Genomic DNA, 18,564 nt, shown 5'->3' with positions numbered 1-18,564 from the left:
CAGGTTTCCACTAACAAAAATATTTGACTAATGAAATCACCTTCTTCCCCAACCAAGGCAGTTCATGGATTGTTAACTGTTTTTGACAGAAAATTGTTTCAGGTGATTTCAACCAAGCAAGTTTAGATTTGTATGTGAATATATAAACATATGCATAAATGTTTATAAGTATTTTGTATACAGGTACGTATTTCACATGTAAAACCCAAATTAGTGTGCTATGCTTATAATGTATACGTGTATGTATATGTACAAAACATATAACATGTGTGGGTATACACATACATATATGCCTGATTGCCTGCATATGATTATAGATGTGTGTGTATATACACACATGTGTGTACATGTATGTATATGTGGTGCGTCTATGTGTAGATATAGATATATGTAGTGGTGGGGTGAGTATATGGTGTCAGCTCCCTCCCCACCTCCAGACTACTTCTGCCTATCTCCACAGCCATCATTGTGGGAGGAGAGCTCTGTCTGGTCATCCCCACCCACTGCTAACCAGCTGCTGCTACTCACAGGGCAGGCTGGCCAACCTACCCTAAACAGTGGGTACCCTGAGAGAGAGACAGGATGCAGAATGGGCTAGGCAAGTCCAGTCACCACTACTTTGACTATCCTCTCCACTCGGATTCTAATGGAGATAATCCAGGACCTTAAACCCATAAGTCTTGAGAAGAGCAGGGCCCCAATCCCCACAAACCACCAGATCTGCCTCTAACCCAACCCCCTTAACTTCCATTGAGGGAAGAAGTCATTAGAAAGAGGGGGCCTGTCTTCCTTATTGCCACCAGCAACAAATGCTACCAACAGGAAGATGAGTGCAAGGGCCCTTGAAATGGAAGCACTATCCCCCACCCAGGTCACCCATCCTGCTTCTAGCCCAGCCCTAATGGCCATCGTTGGGGAAAGCAAATCCCCACCAACTGCCCCCGAGCAGGCAAACCAGCTTAGCTGTAGAAGCAGAGGACCCTGAGGGTAAGACAGGAGGCAGCCAGGTCTCCACTGTGACTACCATCTCCCTTCAGATCCTCTAAAACAAACACTGGTCTTTTTGCCTTTCTCTCTATCTCCAGCACGCAGAATAGTGCTTTATAAATAGTGAGCGCTTAATAAGGGCTTTATCCATTCATTCATTCACACTTTCCTTTGATTTCACTCTTGAAATATTTTCTGATTGACTCCAATGGAAAGATATATAAGAAACTATTGTCCATTGGGACTGTGTGTCTATGTGCAATATAAAATCCCCCTCTCCCCAGAATTCCATTTTTATAGTTTTCTCGTTTTGCTGGTATATTGCATATATCTTTCAGAGAGAACAGTAAATGTTATATTTCTAAATTCATTCCCACCTAACCTGATGAGAAGATCATTATCCTTTCTTCAATAAAAGTGAACCAAACTAATTCAGTTAAATTCAACTGCCATTTCCCAAGATGACAGAGCAGGTAAGTGGCAGACCCATAAGTAAATGGTTCTCCTGTACCTTTAGTATTTGCTCTATGTGGTAAGTGAGCTGTGGCCTGCCTGAGCCGGGCCTTCTAGAAAGGCTGAGGTTGTCAGGTGGCCACAGCAGCACTTGGCTCCTTCCCTCCAGGGCAGCCTCCCCAGTCTTTTGCTGGGGTGCAGCCCTTCCAGTCTCACCTGTGCCGAGGGGTGGGAGTCAGAGCTTAAACCCCAGCATAACCTCGCCGTGGGGTCGGCAGCCCAGGATGGCCTACTACCACAGAGAGCACGGGGCTGGTGCGTTTTCAGAGGCCTTGGGTTTGTGACTGATCCCATTGATCTTGGTCTTGTTGTTACCATAACATGATTGGGCATCACTCACCAGAGCTGTCAGAAGTCCAGCTAATAGGTGTCTTTCTGTGTATCTCTCCTGTTCTGGCAGGTATTCAATCCTTTTTACTTTCTCAGCCTTGGATGATGAATAGGCCTAAATTAAGTTCCAGGTGCTCCCTCACTCCTGTAGGCCTCCTAAGGTCTCTTTTGGCCCTTCTCAGCCCTGGAGTTGTGCTCCCATGTCTCCCTCTGTCTAAGCTTTCACTCTTTCTTTAAGGGCCAGGCCACTTTCCTCTTCCTCCATCAGACTCTGTGACTCCAGCTCTGCTCTGTGCCTAATCCAGTTCTAACTCACATTCTGCAGGGCTCCTTCCAGTCTTCCAGGCTGTTCAAGGATAGGTCCTCTATCATCCTACACCCTTGCACCCCCAGAGCATTGCAGCCTGTAGGGGATTAATAAGGACTTCACCATCCGTCCATTTCTTCTCATGTGGCCAGATGGAAACACATGCCCAAGCACTGCTGGGCTTTGTCCAGAAGGGTACAAAGAAGCTGCCGTTTCTGCAGAATGATGCCTTAGTTAGTTTCTATGAGTGTGGTGTCCATTACAATGCATTTTATTGTCTTGCTAAATTTTGGATAGCGTGATTTCACACATGATGTAGGATATAATGAGCATTACCCCTGAAAATTAGAGAGAAATGCTGATTGACTTTTTTGCTAGAGCAGGACCTAGAGGTAACAATGTTAAAATATTTGAATTTTTTTTTTGCTTTGTCTTAATATGTTCCATTTCCTCACAAGCCTAATAAAGAATGCTAATTGTGATCCAACACACTTTGGTAAATGAAGTATAGTGGAGACAATTTCTGATTGCTGTAAGGAAAGAACAGGAGATCAGATTATTCAAGTTAGTCTTAAATGAAGATTAATGATATTTAATATCAGAGGCCCAGCCTAGATTCTTAATTTTCTGGTTTAATTCTGTAATGCAAATTGACAGATTTGCATGTTGCATTTTTACTTAACCTTTTGTCACAGAATGGTAGCATTTATATATGTACCCATATTATTTTTCTAAAGATGATTTTTTAGGAAAATAAATGTCATCCCTTTTTTCCTTTTGTAACAACAAACCCAACATGTACTGCAATTAATGTTTATATAATAATCCCTTTAAACTGTTCAGTTTTCTTAGAGAAAATTGTAGTCAAATGGATCCTACATAGACAACCTTTATAATGCCACTTATTTCAGCTTCTGACCTGAAAAGTCTATGAAAAAGAACTGCCTTTCTTTAGCATATTCTATGTCAGATCACTTCACAAAATGTAGATTTTATACATCATTTGTGAGCCCTCCAGATAGGAAAGGAAAAATATGCACAAGACATAGAAACTATTTCTTACCATTTGTGGTAATTAGTGTGACAACTAAAATGCATTTCAGCTGCTCAACTTAAAAGGCTTGCCTAATTAAAAATAACAGGGAAGAATTTGTTATCTACCGAATTCTTCTAAGGAAATGATAAGAAAAAAAGATGATCATGGCAGGTGGTCATTTTACCCCTTAAGACACACTGAAGAAAACAAAACTGAGTCCTTCATTATGTCAGTAAAGGAACTGGACTATGAAAGTTAAGGAAATCAGATCAGTCTGCCAAGAGTAGTGGGTTCTAGATCTGGCACATGCTTATTTTGAAAAGAAAATGTTAAATTTTAAACACCTAGTTATTTGAATGAGATGGAATTAAATTTAGTAAGGATTTTACAGTCGAAATAAGGTTTAAACAGGCAGACCTAGTAGTCATTTTAGTTCCAGTCAACCAATCTATCACTATTAAAGTGAAGAATAATAAATTCTACCTTTAACACTTACTCTGAACTTCCTGAACTTACTCTGAAAAAGAAATAAGTTCCAAATTTTTAGATATCATATATAAAATCATCATTGTAAAACAGCAAATAGTATAAAGAATTTAAAGCTTTAACTTCAGAAGAAGCTATGGTTTTAATTTCTTTTCTAAATAAAGGTCACCCATTTGGTATTTTTGTTAGAAATCTGTTCCATCCTTAATTGTTTCATAGAATTCTTAACTTTTTTATTAAGAAAAAAGTAGTCATCTCTTAGATCAAGATAAACCACAATAGTATTCTCCTACGTATTTCAAAAGAAGTACCAATAGCTTTCGTGTTTGGGAGACATATTTTGAAAGAGACAGAAAGGAAAGAAAAGAAGAAAAAGAAAGAAAGACAGATATTTGTAATTTCCTCCCACAATCATTTTCCTCTAAACTCTCTAATATTAACATTTTCCAAATTATCCTCACATTAAAATAATCCATACCTTGTCTTCAATATTGTAAGCATAACTCACATTTACATAATGTGTTTTAGGGTTTATCGAGAACTCTCATCACAACAATCCTGTGGATGGGAGGTAGATTGTAATGGCTTAAGAATTCCGATTTCATTAATGTGGTTATTCATTCCCCTCATGTAGATTACAACCCTCTCCATAATTTAATAAATGGTCTTTGAGAGTGTTTATGGCCAAAAAACTCCTCCCTCTTTAGCTACCATGGTTACATTCCTTCCTCAAGCTTCAGCTAAGCTTGTCATCAAACAGCAGACATCCATCCAGCCCATTCAGACTTGGACTTGACAGGGCCTGCTAGACCTCTTGCCACACCTTTGAGAACCCAAGGTCTTCTCCTTCTGATAACAAGGCATTGGAGTCAGACTTTAGGGGAGGACAGTGCGAGTATCCCATTTCACAAGTGAAGCAATTGAGGTTTGGAGAGGTCAGCTTGCCTGTGTCATACAGCTGGGTGTTAGAATCAAGATTCAAACCCAAGTCTTCTGCTTCCAAATCAGAGGAGAAGGTTGTAGAAGCTATAAATGAACTTCCAAAGAACAAAACAAAATAAAATAAAACTCCAGGACCACATGGATTTACCAGCAAATTCTATCAGATCATCAGAGAATATTTGCAAAAAAAAAAGGCAATCCAGTCTCTCTTTAGATTAGGTCCCTTAGAATATAGACAAAAATGATATTCTGCTGAGAAGCAGAGGAGCCTTACAGGAAAGATTAATACTGGGTCCCATCCTCAGACTGTTATTCAGATAGTTGCGCACCTAGACTGGAGCCCATAGTGGTCATTAACCAAGTAAATGGTTGACTCATTCTTGTGTAATCAGTGTCAGAACAAATATGGGTTGTTATTATTAACATTGCCTTATATTATTTAAAACATGAACCACATTTATATGTGACCCCATTCTCATAAATTATTATATTTATATTCACTGTTATGAATTGTAATATACTGTCCCCAATTCATAAATCTCCAGTTAAAGACAAATACTAAAATACTTTTTAAAGGTAGTAGTAGGGAAATGATTACAATTAATAGTATAGGCTCACCTAAGTATAAGCTGACTTCACTATAACTGGCTATACCTACATTAGCTTGTAATACCGGGTTTCTCTATAAATAATAGTCAGTAATCAGGGGAAGATGCTTTTATACTGGTTCAATTCCAATAAATTACTCCTTTTTGTTTTGTTGTATATAATTTATAATTGATATCATATTTATCTTTTTGTTCAAACTAAACAGGGTTTTTTTAATGTCTAAAAAAAGCAATCTAAAGTTTTATTTTATATGACTCAAATTGTTTTGATCAGTGACAGACTTAAAGTTACAAGTTGCTCTGGGTCCTCCTAGGTTTAGTATTCTGCTTAAAGGCTTGCCTGATAGATTCATTTTTAAGACTGTCTAGTAAATAAATTGGGTCATCTTTTTTTTAGCTGAATTACTCTATCAGGCCCTGATTCTACCTTTGCTTGAGGCTCCCCACCTCTGCCTACTACTGTTCTAAATTATTTTTTGTTTCCTCTGTGTAAACTAATGACATAGTTTAAACTGGTATGACATATTTCAGAAGGCTTTGTTGGTTATATGAAGAACAACTGGCCGACAGTTCAATTAATTTAGTTTTTTTGACAGTACCCTTATTCTTTCTTTTCTTAATTCCTTAGCTAATATTAAGTCCCTATTCAGTTTCTCAGACTGGTCATGTAGCCTAGCAAGCACAGCAGGGCAGATGATCAGTTCTGGGTCATCCCTAGGGTTTTAAGTACAGACCAAGAATAATCCTGAATTGTTCCATCCAGGCTGGGACAGGCTCCAAGAGTCCCATTCAAAAGTGGGTCCTACCCGGGTCAGAGAAACCTCAGAAGACACATGGTTTTAAGGCTATTCCATAACTTAAGTGATCCAAAAGGGTCTTAGTGACCTTCCTCCCCAGGATGTTTCCTGAATCAGCTTAGTTTCCTAGGTGTTGATAGAGAACCTTACTCAGGCCAGGATCCTCTTAGTTCAGGTTCATTGAAAATGAGGGATTTGTAGGTCATTCACCAGTTAACAAAAGGAGGTTTAGTTAGACATAACATTGAATGGATGTTCAACAAGGATTTTCCAGCACCTGGCTTGGGTAGATAGATGCAGCCTCCTTTGTTTCCATATGGTCAACAGGAAAGGGTGTGGTGACTTCTCTGGTCCCAAGGGCCCAAACCTCTTGTGGGTGGGCCTCTTTATGGCCTTGGGTGACCAGGAAGCCACAGCCAGTGACACTAGATGTTACCAGAAATTGGCAACATTGTTGCTTTTTAGGAAAAATCTAGCCTAACTCATGTTGCCTTAGTAGATATTGGTCCTATCACACCAGGTGATCTTTGAGCCAGTCTCTTTAGGCCCACCCTCATCCAAAACTGCTATTCAGGCATTGTACCAAGCCCCCAGGTACCATTTATTCTAGAGTTTGCCCTATTTCCTTCAGTGTGAAATAGCTAATGAAGTCTCCTCTCTGTTCCCTGGCCTCCTGTCTCCAGATTTCACATACTAACTTCAGCATTTTTATAATGAGCATCAGACTAACTAAAAATATGAATCATAACTGTTTAAGACAAATAGTCCATCAGAACCAAGTGCTCTGGCCACCATCACCTAATAATATTGGCAGTAATTCTGCTTCAGGGCTTTTAGAACTAAAGGCCACTCTCTGCAGCCTTTCTGTCACTGGAATCACAGTTCATTTTTTCCTTTTCATAGTCAGACAGCAAGGAATGATTAAGTGCCTACTGTGTGCCAGGCACCAGCAAAATACAGCCCTCAGGAAGCTCCCTGTCTAACGGGGGAGAAAACACGAAAAAGTTCTGTACAAACCAGATATAGACAGAACACACTGAGATAATCAAAAGAAAGAAGGTGCAAGCATTGAGCTGGAGGGACAAAGCCTTCTCGGAGAAGGTGGGATTTTAGCTGAGACTTTTAGGAAGCCAGGGAGGGCAGGAGGCATGGGATACAACCAGTGAAAATGCCTAGTGTCAGGAGATGGGATGTCTTGTGCAAGAAACAACCAGCATACACACATCACTCAATCAAAGCCTAAGTGTTGGAGGGTAGCATGTAAGAAGACTGGGAGGGTAAGAGGGGGCCAGATTGTGAAGGGCTCTGAGTGCCAAACAGAGGATTTTATATTGACGCCTTCCTTCCTTCCTTCCTTCCTTCCTTCCTTCCTTCCTTCCTTCCTCCTGTCTTCCTTCCTTCCTTCTTCCCTCCCTTCCTTTCTTTCTCTTCTTTCACAAAACCCAGTTCACTCTGAAGCTCATATATATTGGACCACAATAGGTCCTTGCCCAAGCTCCACTTAATGGCTATATTTTGGACCCACCTGGCTTAGAGTGAATGTCAATGGTAACTGTTTCTCTTTGGAACAGCAACCCTCAGGGTCTTCCCTTCCCAGCTTGATTTTTTTCTTTCTTTTTTTCTAATTAAAAGGGCTATCCCTGGACACACTCCTTAAAGAGGCCTGTTCACAGAATGAGCATTACCTCACTCTAAGTGAGTACGTGAAAAGGGCCAAGGTCTGCCATTGTATCTTGGGTCTTCTCCAGTCATCCTGATGAATATCTGGTCACTCGACCCAGATGGCTCTGGAGGAGAAAGTGAGGCTGGTGACCTTGCACAGCCCTCCCTCACTCAAATCCAAGTCAACTGCAAATCATGTCATCATTGCCCTGATTTCATGGTCTTCTTCAAAAATGAAGGACCAACACAACAAGAGGTGTGAGGGGGAGCTGATCGAATGATGGGGTAACTGGTCAGATCTATGCTTTAGGAATATTATTGTGACAACTGAGTGGAAAATGGACTGGAGGCAGAAAGACCAACCAAACCAATCACATCAATGTACCAACTGTGTCTTAATCTAGAGTAACCATAAATCCGATGATGTCCTAATCATCTTAATTTTTGGAACCTCTTCTAACTTTATTTTTATGTGTCATGCCCTGCTCAGAAAGCTCCTGTGGCTCCCTATTGCCTTGAGGCTAAAATACGAACTTCTCTGTTTGGCATTCAGCGTTGTTCACACTCTAGATCCAGCCTACTGCCCTTCACACACTCTCCACTCCAGTCAGACTGGCCTGTTTTCTTTCCCTCATACAGAGGATTCTCTGTATTGCCATCTTGTGCCTGTGCTCAGTTTGCCTCCCAGTCCTGGAATATACTCTCCCCTCTCCTCCTCTCATTAGAAGACCTAGAACCCATCAAAGCCCAGTTCAGATGCCACCTGCTACATGAGACCATTCCAACCTTCTCCCTCCCTGCCAACCAGTATGCCCAACTCTGAAATGACTTTGTATTTCCTCTGTGTGGATTTCACATTTACTTGTCTGTTTATATGTTTCTCGCAATACAATCTCAGCTTCACGAGGGCAGAAATTGTTATTTCTATATCTCTACAGCCTAGAATGGCACCTGGCATATCATGGGCACATGCTGATTGATTGATTGAGCCACTCATCTAAAAAATTCTTACTGGTTTTCAGTTGTTTCTTTAAATTATTCAGTATCTGTTATGTGCCAACAATATGGAAGCATGATCATTCTACCATGACAGCTAGGTGGCAACATGATGTACTCGGAGTCTAGGTAATCTGGGTTCACATTCTTACTTTGACAGTTATTAACTGTGGGGCCATGAACAAATCACTTAATTTCTCAGCCACCTTTTCCTCATTTATAAAAGGTGGATAATAATAATACTTACTTAATAGGGCTGTTTTGAGGATCAAATGAGATACCATATGTAAAGCACATGGCAAAACGTAAAGATGTAGCTAATTATCATTTGTCATTTACCCTGTCCTCCATTTACTTCCATTACTTCTGATGGCTTCCAAATCTTTTGCCAGTTGTTTTCTGAGTTTCTTCTTCCTGTTTCCTCATTCCTTATGCTATTCTGTCAGTGAAAGAAACAAACAAACAATTGGTTTTTATCTGATCTATCCATTTGTTAAAATTTTCCACAAATGTTTCTAAAATTTTGACTTTTTTTTTTGACATCTTGGCCTAAGGTTTTTTTACTTTCATTTAGTTCCCTTATTTCATCTCATAACATGATTGATTTTATTCCTTGCATTAATTCAATGTGTTTATTATTTATATATCTTGAGAAAAAATTTGGCTTTTTTCTGATGTTACTGTTGGTGGTTTTTATGACATTTTTGTTTTCCTGTGATTTTTTTTATTGTGTTAAAGCTCTTTTTTAGTTTGATCATTGATTTGACCATTTTTAAATTCTAAGGATTTCTGGTAGTTTTGCTTCTTTTGTTTTCTTCTTTACTGTTTGCCCTCCACAAGTCCCATCCACATTCACTAATACTTTACCAGTAGAGTACAGATTGTGGAAGGGTTTACTATGCAGGAAACACTTTAAGTGTTGTCCTGGCAATAGTTTAAGTCTTCTGTGCAAGGACCAGTGTAGCTAAGTATAGAAACACTTCACCCCTTAGATTTACCACTTGGTTATGAACTTTTAGTTATGTCAACCCATAGTAACAAGGATAGAATACTCAAAAGGGAGAGTGGTAAAGGCCATGAAGAATGACAGACATTTTTGAATATAAATGTTATTCTAATTATTTTAATATGAAATCTTTGTACAAAGACCAATAAATTGGCGTTCTTTTGGAAGAACTGAACTATATTAATATCAGTATTCTCATAATAAACAAAAACAGAGGACAAAATGAAGTTGTAACTAAGTGGATGGATACCTCCATCCATGGTTTTATCTTGCAAAGGTCAAAAAAGAAATTCATACAGTTGGTTTCATCATGGCTCTTAAGCTAATGAGAAACATTTTCACAATCTCATCTTTGAATATTCACAGTGATGTAATACAAAAAAGTCATAAAAAGATCATTGCAATTCATGTTCCAGCATCTATTGAAAAGAATGAAAAGGTAGGAAAACTTTCTGAAGCATTAACAATATCCTTCATACCAAATAAAAACATACTTTGATATCTGTTGATTCCAATGCAATGGTAGGTATAGGAAAGGATGGAGAAAAATATGTTGGCTCAATATCTATGTCTCACCTTCTGAGAAATCAATGAGATCTAGGCCTTATAGATTATTCAGAAGATACCTACATATCATGACTAACTTTTTTTCCTAAAGAAAGTTAGATGGCACTGAACATTGGTGAACAAAATAATTACATCCAAAGCTTAGATCAAGTCCCACTTCTTCCATGAAATGACTTCAGCCTGCAACGATCTCTTTCTCCTCCAGTCTTGCATCTTCAACTGCCTTCAGACATCTCAGACAGGATCTCCAGTAGGCATCTTAAATCCAGCATGTCCAAGACTGAATTAATTATCTTCTCCCCAAACCCTCCCCTTCCAGATTTCCCTTTTACTATCCAGGGCAGCCCTATCCTCACAGGCTCACAACCCTAGGTCTTACCCCTCATATGCAGTCTGTTTTCAAGGCCTGTCAGTATCAACTTTGAAATAGCTCCCCAATACCCCACCCTCAGCTCTGACATTGCCGCTGCCATGGTATAGGCCTGAACCGTCTCTCGCCTGGACTAGTGCAATAGCCACCTGCTTGATTTGCCTGCCACGTCTCTCTCCACTCTAGTCCATCTTCCTGCCAAAGGGATTTCCCTAAAGCACAAGTCCAACCAGTGGCTCCCTACAGCCTCCAGAATCCAGTTCAAAATGCTCTGTTTGGCATTCAGAGCCCTTCATAACCTACACCAGCCTTCTTACTCCTTCTACCGCCAGCACACTCTTCGGTCCAGTGTCACTGACCTCCTGGCTGTTCTACAAACAAGACTCCATCTCTCAGCTCCTGCCATTTTCTCTAGCTGTTCGCTGTGCTTAGAATGTTCTCCTTCCTCCTCTCCATTGCCATCTTTCCCTGGCTTCCTTCAAGTCCCAACTAAAATCCTGCCTTCTACAAAAAGCTTTTTGTAATCTCTCGTAATTCACATGCCTTCTCTCTGTTAATTATTTTGTATTTGTCCCCTATATAGTTTGTGTGTGTGTGTATTTGTTTCCCCCATTAGATTACGTGCTTCTTGAAGGCTTTTGCCTTTTTTGTATCACAAGTGACTAGCACAGTGCCTGATATATAGTAGGAGTTTAATAAATGCTTGTGAAATGGATAGAGCCCTGGACCTGGAGTCAGGAAGACTCCTCTTCATGAGTTCAAATCCAGCCTCAGACAGTTATTAGCCATGTGACTCTGGACAAGTCAATTAACCTGGTTTGCTTCAGTTCCTCACCTGTAAAATGAGCAGGGGAAGGAAATGGCAAACCACTCCCGTATCTCTGCCAAGAGAACACCAGATGGAGTCATGAAGAGTCAGACGTGACTGAAAAGCAACTGAACAGTAACTCTAGGCAAGTAGTCCTAAGAAAGGAGGTTCTTCCTTGACGTTGTTGCTTGTTGAGGAAACACTCTTCCTGCAACAATCCCACTAAATACTCTTGGGTCCCAGAAGGTTTCAGGTAGATCTCAGTGTTCAGCTTGACATTTTATTACAGTCATTTAAAATAAAGTTATATTCTCAAGAAGAAAGGGCGTCCCTCCATATCTGAGAATTAGAAGAAAGGGAATTTCCATTTACATTCTTTTGTTCCACATAATGATTTAGTAAGACCAGACTGACTGTAAATTTCTACATGATTATTAGCAGGAAAAGCAGATGTAACTTTTCACATTAAAAGGCATATTCAGAGTATAAGCTTGAAGAATAGCCAATCATTAGGCATATCATAAACTCAGGTATATTAGGTGTATCATTTTAAAACTTGGTGATGTTTATTCAACTTGTAGCTTTAGCACAAATATGTTTTGGAAATACTTGAAGATAACAAGTTACCTTTTGAATTGAGCTGAATACTTTTTATAAAATAGTTGAATGCTAATAAGATAAAATTCCTAATTCTACAAATAATTTCTTGATGGCCATAAAAGGCTGTATTTTTTCATTTGAGTCTTTAAAGTTACTCTCTCCTTTTAAAGGAATGTGCCTTTTGACATTGAAGTATGAGAATTCAGCAATATGTAACATTATATTCCTGCCTTTTTATTTTCTTTGAACTCAGCATTTACTTTTTCTAGACGCAAAGGACTTTACAGAACTAAATTGGGGGGAGGAAGGGGAGAATAATCTCATAATCTCATACATTGTGGCTAACATTCCACAGACTGAAAAAAGTGTGAAACGACAAATCAATAATCTAAAAATTCTGGTGCTCTGCTTCCCATAGGAGGTAAAGATTTTTCTGTTTAAAGGTAGAAAAAAAATTTTGAACATAGCAAGTGTTATGGCAAAAGTTCATTCTCAGTGGGTGTTATTTGCACATCTAATTTAAATTTTTGTATCTGTCCTTACTTCTGGGGATCTATTTTTATATTATTCTGCTGAAATATTGAATAATTTGAGAACTGCCTCATTTTAACATTCTGCATTCAATATGGAGATTCCATCCCAGAGCGGGCTTTTCTGATGCACAGTTGCGGAATCACAACAGCTGTCCCCACACCATGTGGTGTCCTCTGTTACTTTACTGGAGAGATGAATTTTTGGCCCAGTGTTTCAGGAATATTGGACACACATGGTTTAAGTGACAAAGCAGTATGCTTACGCATTCATTTGACTCTCACAGCTACAGTTGGCTCCAGATTAGAACAGGAAGAATACATTCCCACCACAGCCACCCTCCTGGCTGCAGGAGGACCTACATCGCTGTGGGCTCTGTTGCTTTCCAGAGACAAAATTTAGGATTGCTGAGGAATTACAGATTCAACCAAGTGCTTTACAGCAAGAGCGAATAACAACAGAATGAAAAAGGGCACTCTTTCCTTCAATTCCAGGTCCATTCTGAGGGGCCTGTTTTTATTTTATTTTTAAATATTTAGTAATAGCTACCATGACTGAAAACCATGAAACCAAGAGGATTGATCGCCATAACATTGGGTGGTTTTCTGGGTATTGGTGTCATGATTATGGGTAAGACCTCAGATTTTTACACATGTTCTATAAAATTTCTATTTTTTTTTACCTGTCAGAAGGATATGGTACTGTGTTATCATAGCCAGATGCTATAAATGAGGAACTAAAATTAGATTCATTCTTAATGCCCACTGTTAATATGTGTTGCATATTTGGAAATCTAATCTAAAAGAAAGTACGAATTAAAGAATTGTTGTGTGATATGAAGTAACGTCTTATACTCGACGTTTTAGACAATTTTGTTGCTCATAAAATGTTTATTATGCATTTGTTATATTTCATGCAGAAATGTGATGATTTGATTTTGTGTGAAATTGCTTTGATACACCATATTTATGTGGTTAGAATACTGTATTAATGTACATCTATATGCAGTTTCAACCTGCTGGTATTCACGGTACGATTTTGTACTGCAAGCTTTTTACATTGAGATTCAATTTGAAACTTAACCCCTTTGTGTTTCTCAACCCACATTCATTAAAGAGTATTTTTCTAATGATTTCAAAGTGAACTTTGAGAATAAGAGCACATCCTTGGCTGTGATTGTTGTCACTGTTCTTAGTAGTGTCCTACGAGTTCTTCTTAAAAGTGCCAGTATTAGCCCCAAGACTTTCTTTTTCCTCCCTACACAAAGTTTGAAACATCAGAGAGTAAATTTTGAAGGTCTTCTGACATGGAGGAAAAAAATATTGCACCCAGCTATGGACTTGGACCTTGGCTGTCCCCAAGGACCACCTTTTCACACAAGTGAATATCTGGGTGCATTGTGGTGGACTCTACAGATGAATATGTTTGAGGCTTTCAGCAGTTAGTGGAGACGAAACAGAATGATTGATAAAATCCTCCCGACTATTGGCTATTATTTACTGACTCTTAAGTGGCAGGTCGGATTTATGCCAATTTATCTGCTTCAGGGAACATTCTTGATAGCAGAACAAAGTGAATAAAAGTAGTTTGCTTTGCAAATGAATGCAAATGGGAGAGCCTTTCGGAAAGCCTTTTTAGAGGGGCAGTGCACGTTGATTATGAGTGAAGCTGCCATTTGGACATGGTGAAAAGAACACGCTTGGACCATTGATTGGGGGAGACAGTAAAAAGTCAGGAAGGGCCGTTAAGCTCGTAGTGCGGCAGGCGGATGTCAGTGTGGTTAGAGCACAGTAGGAGAATGACAGGGAGGATTAGTGTCAGGGAGAAGCTTTGCTGGAGCTGCGGAGATGGTCCCTGGGGTCACTCACCTCTGACTCTTGTTCTGGGCTCCTGGATCTGTAATGCAGACTGTTTGATGGATGCCTGTTCATTATCGGAAATGGTGATTAGAAGATGTGTTTATCTCCAAGGCTTCTTTAAAAATATACATTAAAGAGAAATAAGGTTAGTTTTAAATATTCTCTCTACTTATAATTTTTACTGGCTTTGTTTTGATTTTTTGTTTGTTTGTTTTGTTTTTTTAACATGGGATGGCTGCTGCCTCTAGAGAATGATAATTTAATGTAGCAAGACAGTGCAAATTTTTGTCCTGGAATTATTAGCTATTTGCTACTGATTGTCTCTTGATTTTATTAATTTCTGATTTAATTGTTGATAGTAACAGGAAAAGTGTTTAGGGCTTGTGTTTTTAATTCAAATTTTTTACTTTGGAAGCTTGATTATTTTCTGGTTTTCTGATGATACTTAAAATGGTTGGTGTAGTTTTCAGAAGCCATGGTATACTCAAAAATAAACTGCAACCTTTGTGTAATTAAGAATTTGTGTCTTAGCATGTTAACTTAGCAGATCCCTAATTGCAGTGGCATCCCCAAATATCCTAAAATTACTTACTGGCTAGTTTGAATTTACTTGATCAATCATTTTTTTTTAAGAATGTAGACTGTACTTGAATACTGCATAAACAGAAAACATACCACTTTTCAGACAGTCTCTGCCTCTGTTCTGATTCCAAACATCACACAGTGAAACGTGTTTAATTTATACTTTTAAGTGATCTTTGTTTTCTCTGAGTGGAGAACTTTTAAGCTAATAATAACTCCTCATATCTTTGTGGTGGGTTACAAAGTGCTTTTCTTACAACAATCCTGTGAAGTAGGGAGTAAATGTATTATTACCCCGATTTACAGATAATGAAGGCGCCAAGAAATTAAGTCACCTGCCCCCAGTTACAGCCACCCATGCCTGAACTCTGGGTCTTCTGACAACACATCAGTGTCCCTTCTCCTCTGCATTATGCTGCCTCCCAAAATTCAGGACCTTCTTTCTGGACCAAGGATCATTGCCCTTTTTTCCATACATGAGCATTAGGAAATATCCCATTTCCATACATGAGGCTTACTGAACACCAATGATATACGAGCTTTACATGAGATTAATTCCTGCCTCTCTTTAAAAATGGAGTTTGGTTTACTTTCTGTAGGGAAGTGACCTGGGCTAGTTGAGACGTCCAATTTCTTGTGTGCCATAAATAGTTGTTTCTTTTGAACTCTTAATTCCTAAAATGGGAGCCACATTTTCTTCCACATCTAATTCCTAACATGGGAAATCCTCACAAGCTGTTTAGAACCATATTAAAAATGTAGTGCATTTTGCAAACAGCATTGTGATGGGTGATTTATTAACATTCTCGATGAAACATTTTGGCAAGTAATTTTTCCAATTTCCCATTATTCTTTTTTTTATGTTTTACAGGCACCTGAATGGACAGAAGAGGACCTCAGCCAGCTGACAAGAAGTATGGTTAAGTTCCCAGGGGGGACCCCAGGTCGATGGGAAAAGATTGCTCACGAATTGGGTCGATCAGTGACAGATGTGAGTTCACTCAGATTTGCATCGTATGGAGAGTGACAAACCAGAGCAAGACAGGCTGTGTAGAGGAAGGCAGACGTAGATGGGGTCCGACATTGTGTTTGGAGGAAGGCTGCGATCCTTTTAGGACCTGGAAGTGAACCATTAACTAACTCAGCAAAAAGCAGATGTCTGCCTGTCCCCTGCCCCACAATTAACAGCTGTAACTGATCAGCTGCATGGGGGCTTCCAGGCTTGGCAAGCTGAGCTACTGTAAGCTAATCACAGGAAAACTGGCAGTTTGGGTTTATAGTGACCCCTTCTAACTGGGAAAGAACAGTCCAGTGAAGTAAAATTATATTTCAACTGGATTTTTCATATATATGTAATATATATTTGCACATGCACATCTAGGCACAGATAGTTTTTGGTATCTACACAGGTGGTTTGCATTAATTAAAGTTAAAATTTTTTTAAATGGTACAAAAGGCATTTTTGCCTTTTGTACAAAGTTTAACTTTTCAGTTTACCAGTTATATAATCAGGTGAAGAGCAAGCTATGCAAAGAATAATAGCCTGATTGGTTACACCAGAAAGTTCGTGCTAAAAACCTTTCTGTTATCTTCCTAGAAAATTGGGAAAGAAGGGAGCTGCTTCTATTTAAAAAACAAAACACCATTTTTGGCGATAGTTTTGATTCCCCTACAATAGATAGCTATTATTCTAGAAGTGGAGGGGTTTGTGAAGGCAAAGTTTTAAATAAGTGATTGAAGGGACCTTGGAGTTCATTATCTGATTTCCTTGTTTTATAGCTTATTTTCAAAGAACTGAATTTTCTCAGCCAGTCACCAGGAGAGCCAGGATTTTAACCCTGGTCTTCTGTCTCCAAATGCAGGATCTTTACACTTTATTATACTTTCTAGTTTTCATCGTATTTGCCTCGGGTCTTGATTTAAACTCAAGGAAAAACTGACAAGACAAGCTTCGTGGTCCATTTGTAATAAAGCAAATTAATCACATACATTTAGAAGTCATTTTCCCAGTAAATTTCCACATTTTGCTTTTGGAAACAAATGGGAACTTGGAAAAACTGCTGTTAGGTTTCTTTTTCCATTTTTAAGGATATAAATGAAATTACATGTGTGGAGAGCAGATTGGGGTGCAGGCCAGGGCGGGCCTGAACTGGGAGTCAGAGGCCTAGAGGTTCAGGCTCAGAGCCTGCTTCAGCTCCTTGGTGCTTGTAGAACTGTGAGTAATTCATTTACCACTCTGGGCATTGAGTTTTCTCCTCTGTACGATAAGGGGACCTTTCCGGGACTAAAACTTGGTCAATTTTTGCCATTTTAAAAAGTTATAGCTGCTTCTCATAAAGAACCAAGGAGACTGTATCAGAGTCTGGAATTGCATATTATTTTAGGTTGAAAGACAAGGTTTGGAAACATAACAGTTTAGATTCATGCCCCTGGTGACATTTTTAGGATGTTTCATTTTCTGGGAAAGGACAATTGTCTTGGATCTAACTGGAGAAGGATGATCCAAAGGAGAGTCTCTCTAATCCTCGGACTGCCAGAGGAGGGGGATGTTTTGTTCCCTTTCCAAAATACAATGTTGGTCAATCTTCAGATAAAGGGGTTTCTCGATAAACACCTGATCAAAATCTTTTGAAAAATCTAGAAAGGAAAGTAGGCTTTTTTACATGGAAACGTTCTCTCTGGAAGTTCCACAAAGTGGCTTATGGTTTGGGGCCTGGTATTTGTTAAAAGTCATTTATGAAAATGGAAAATGATGTTTTCATTTGACCCTCACGGCAGCCCTGGGAGGTAGATGCTTTTATTATCCCCATTTTACAGATGAGGAAACTGAGGTAGAGAGAGATTAGAGCATTTGCTTAGAGCCACACAGCTGCTGAGTGTCTGAAGCTGCATGTGAACTCTGGTCCTGATGACTCTGGGTCCAGAGCTCTGTGCACTGTGGTTCCCCCAGCTGATGAGAGCTGCAGTTGGAGTCAAAGGGCTTTTTTTCCCCTTATGTTAGAGGACAGTGCCCAGAGCTCTGGCCCTGGAGTCAGGAAGATCAGAGTTCAAATCCAGCTTCAGACCCTTCCTAGCTATGTGACCATGGACAAGTCATCTCACTTCTATTTGCCTCAGTTTCCTCAACTGTAAAATGGGGATAATCATAGCACCCTGTTGTGAAGATCAAGTGAGATCCTAATTGTAAAGCACTGAGCACGGCCTCGCACGTAGGAGGCTCTTCCTACTCTCCTGTCCCCTTCTCCCTTCTCTGTAAAATGAGAGCGACAGACTCCATGATCCCTAAGCCCCTTTGTCAGCTCTGAATCCTGTAATTCTCTTTGACTTTTCTACCAACATTACACCAACTAGTGAGAATAGATTCATTTGAGGAGTCTTAAGTTTTATTGGTCTGAAAATGCATAATTGTATTACCCACTTAAAAACAAGGTTCAATATATGTCAGGGACAGATGTGGATTGTTTTTTTTTTGAAACTGTCACCAAAACCAATTGATCAACAGGTATTTAATAACCACACTGCTATGTGTTAGTCATGATGGTAAGTACTGGGAATACAAGTAAAAATAATGAAACTA

General features: G+C 39.3%; 1 protein-coding gene across 2 annotated transcripts in view; it reads left to right on the top strand.

Moving 5' to 3' along the window:
- The window catches only part of DNAJC1 (DnaJ heat shock protein family (Hsp40) member C1), a 260,138-nt gene that overhangs the window by 207,883 nt on the left and 33,691 nt on the right, over positions 1–18,564 (top strand). For both annotated transcript variants that reach the window (XM_069086286.1, XM_069086287.1), the window contains one exon: positions 15,859–15,978. In XM_069086286.1, coding sequence (XP_068942387.1) covers positions 15,859–15,978 — 120 coding nt within the window. The remainder of the gene's footprint in view (positions 1–15,858; positions 15,979–18,564) is intronic.

Source organism: Petaurus breviceps, unplaced genomic scaffold (assembly GCF_028583685.1).
Source record: "Petaurus breviceps papuanus isolate PSGF00001 unplaced genomic scaffold, PetGlider_PUasm1.0 178, whole genome shotgun sequence".
In the NCBI taxonomy this organism is placed as follows: domain Eukaryota; kingdom Metazoa; phylum Chordata; class Mammalia; order Diprotodontia; family Petauridae; genus Petaurus; species Petaurus breviceps.
This window is presented reverse-complemented; position numbering and strand designations above follow the sequence as displayed.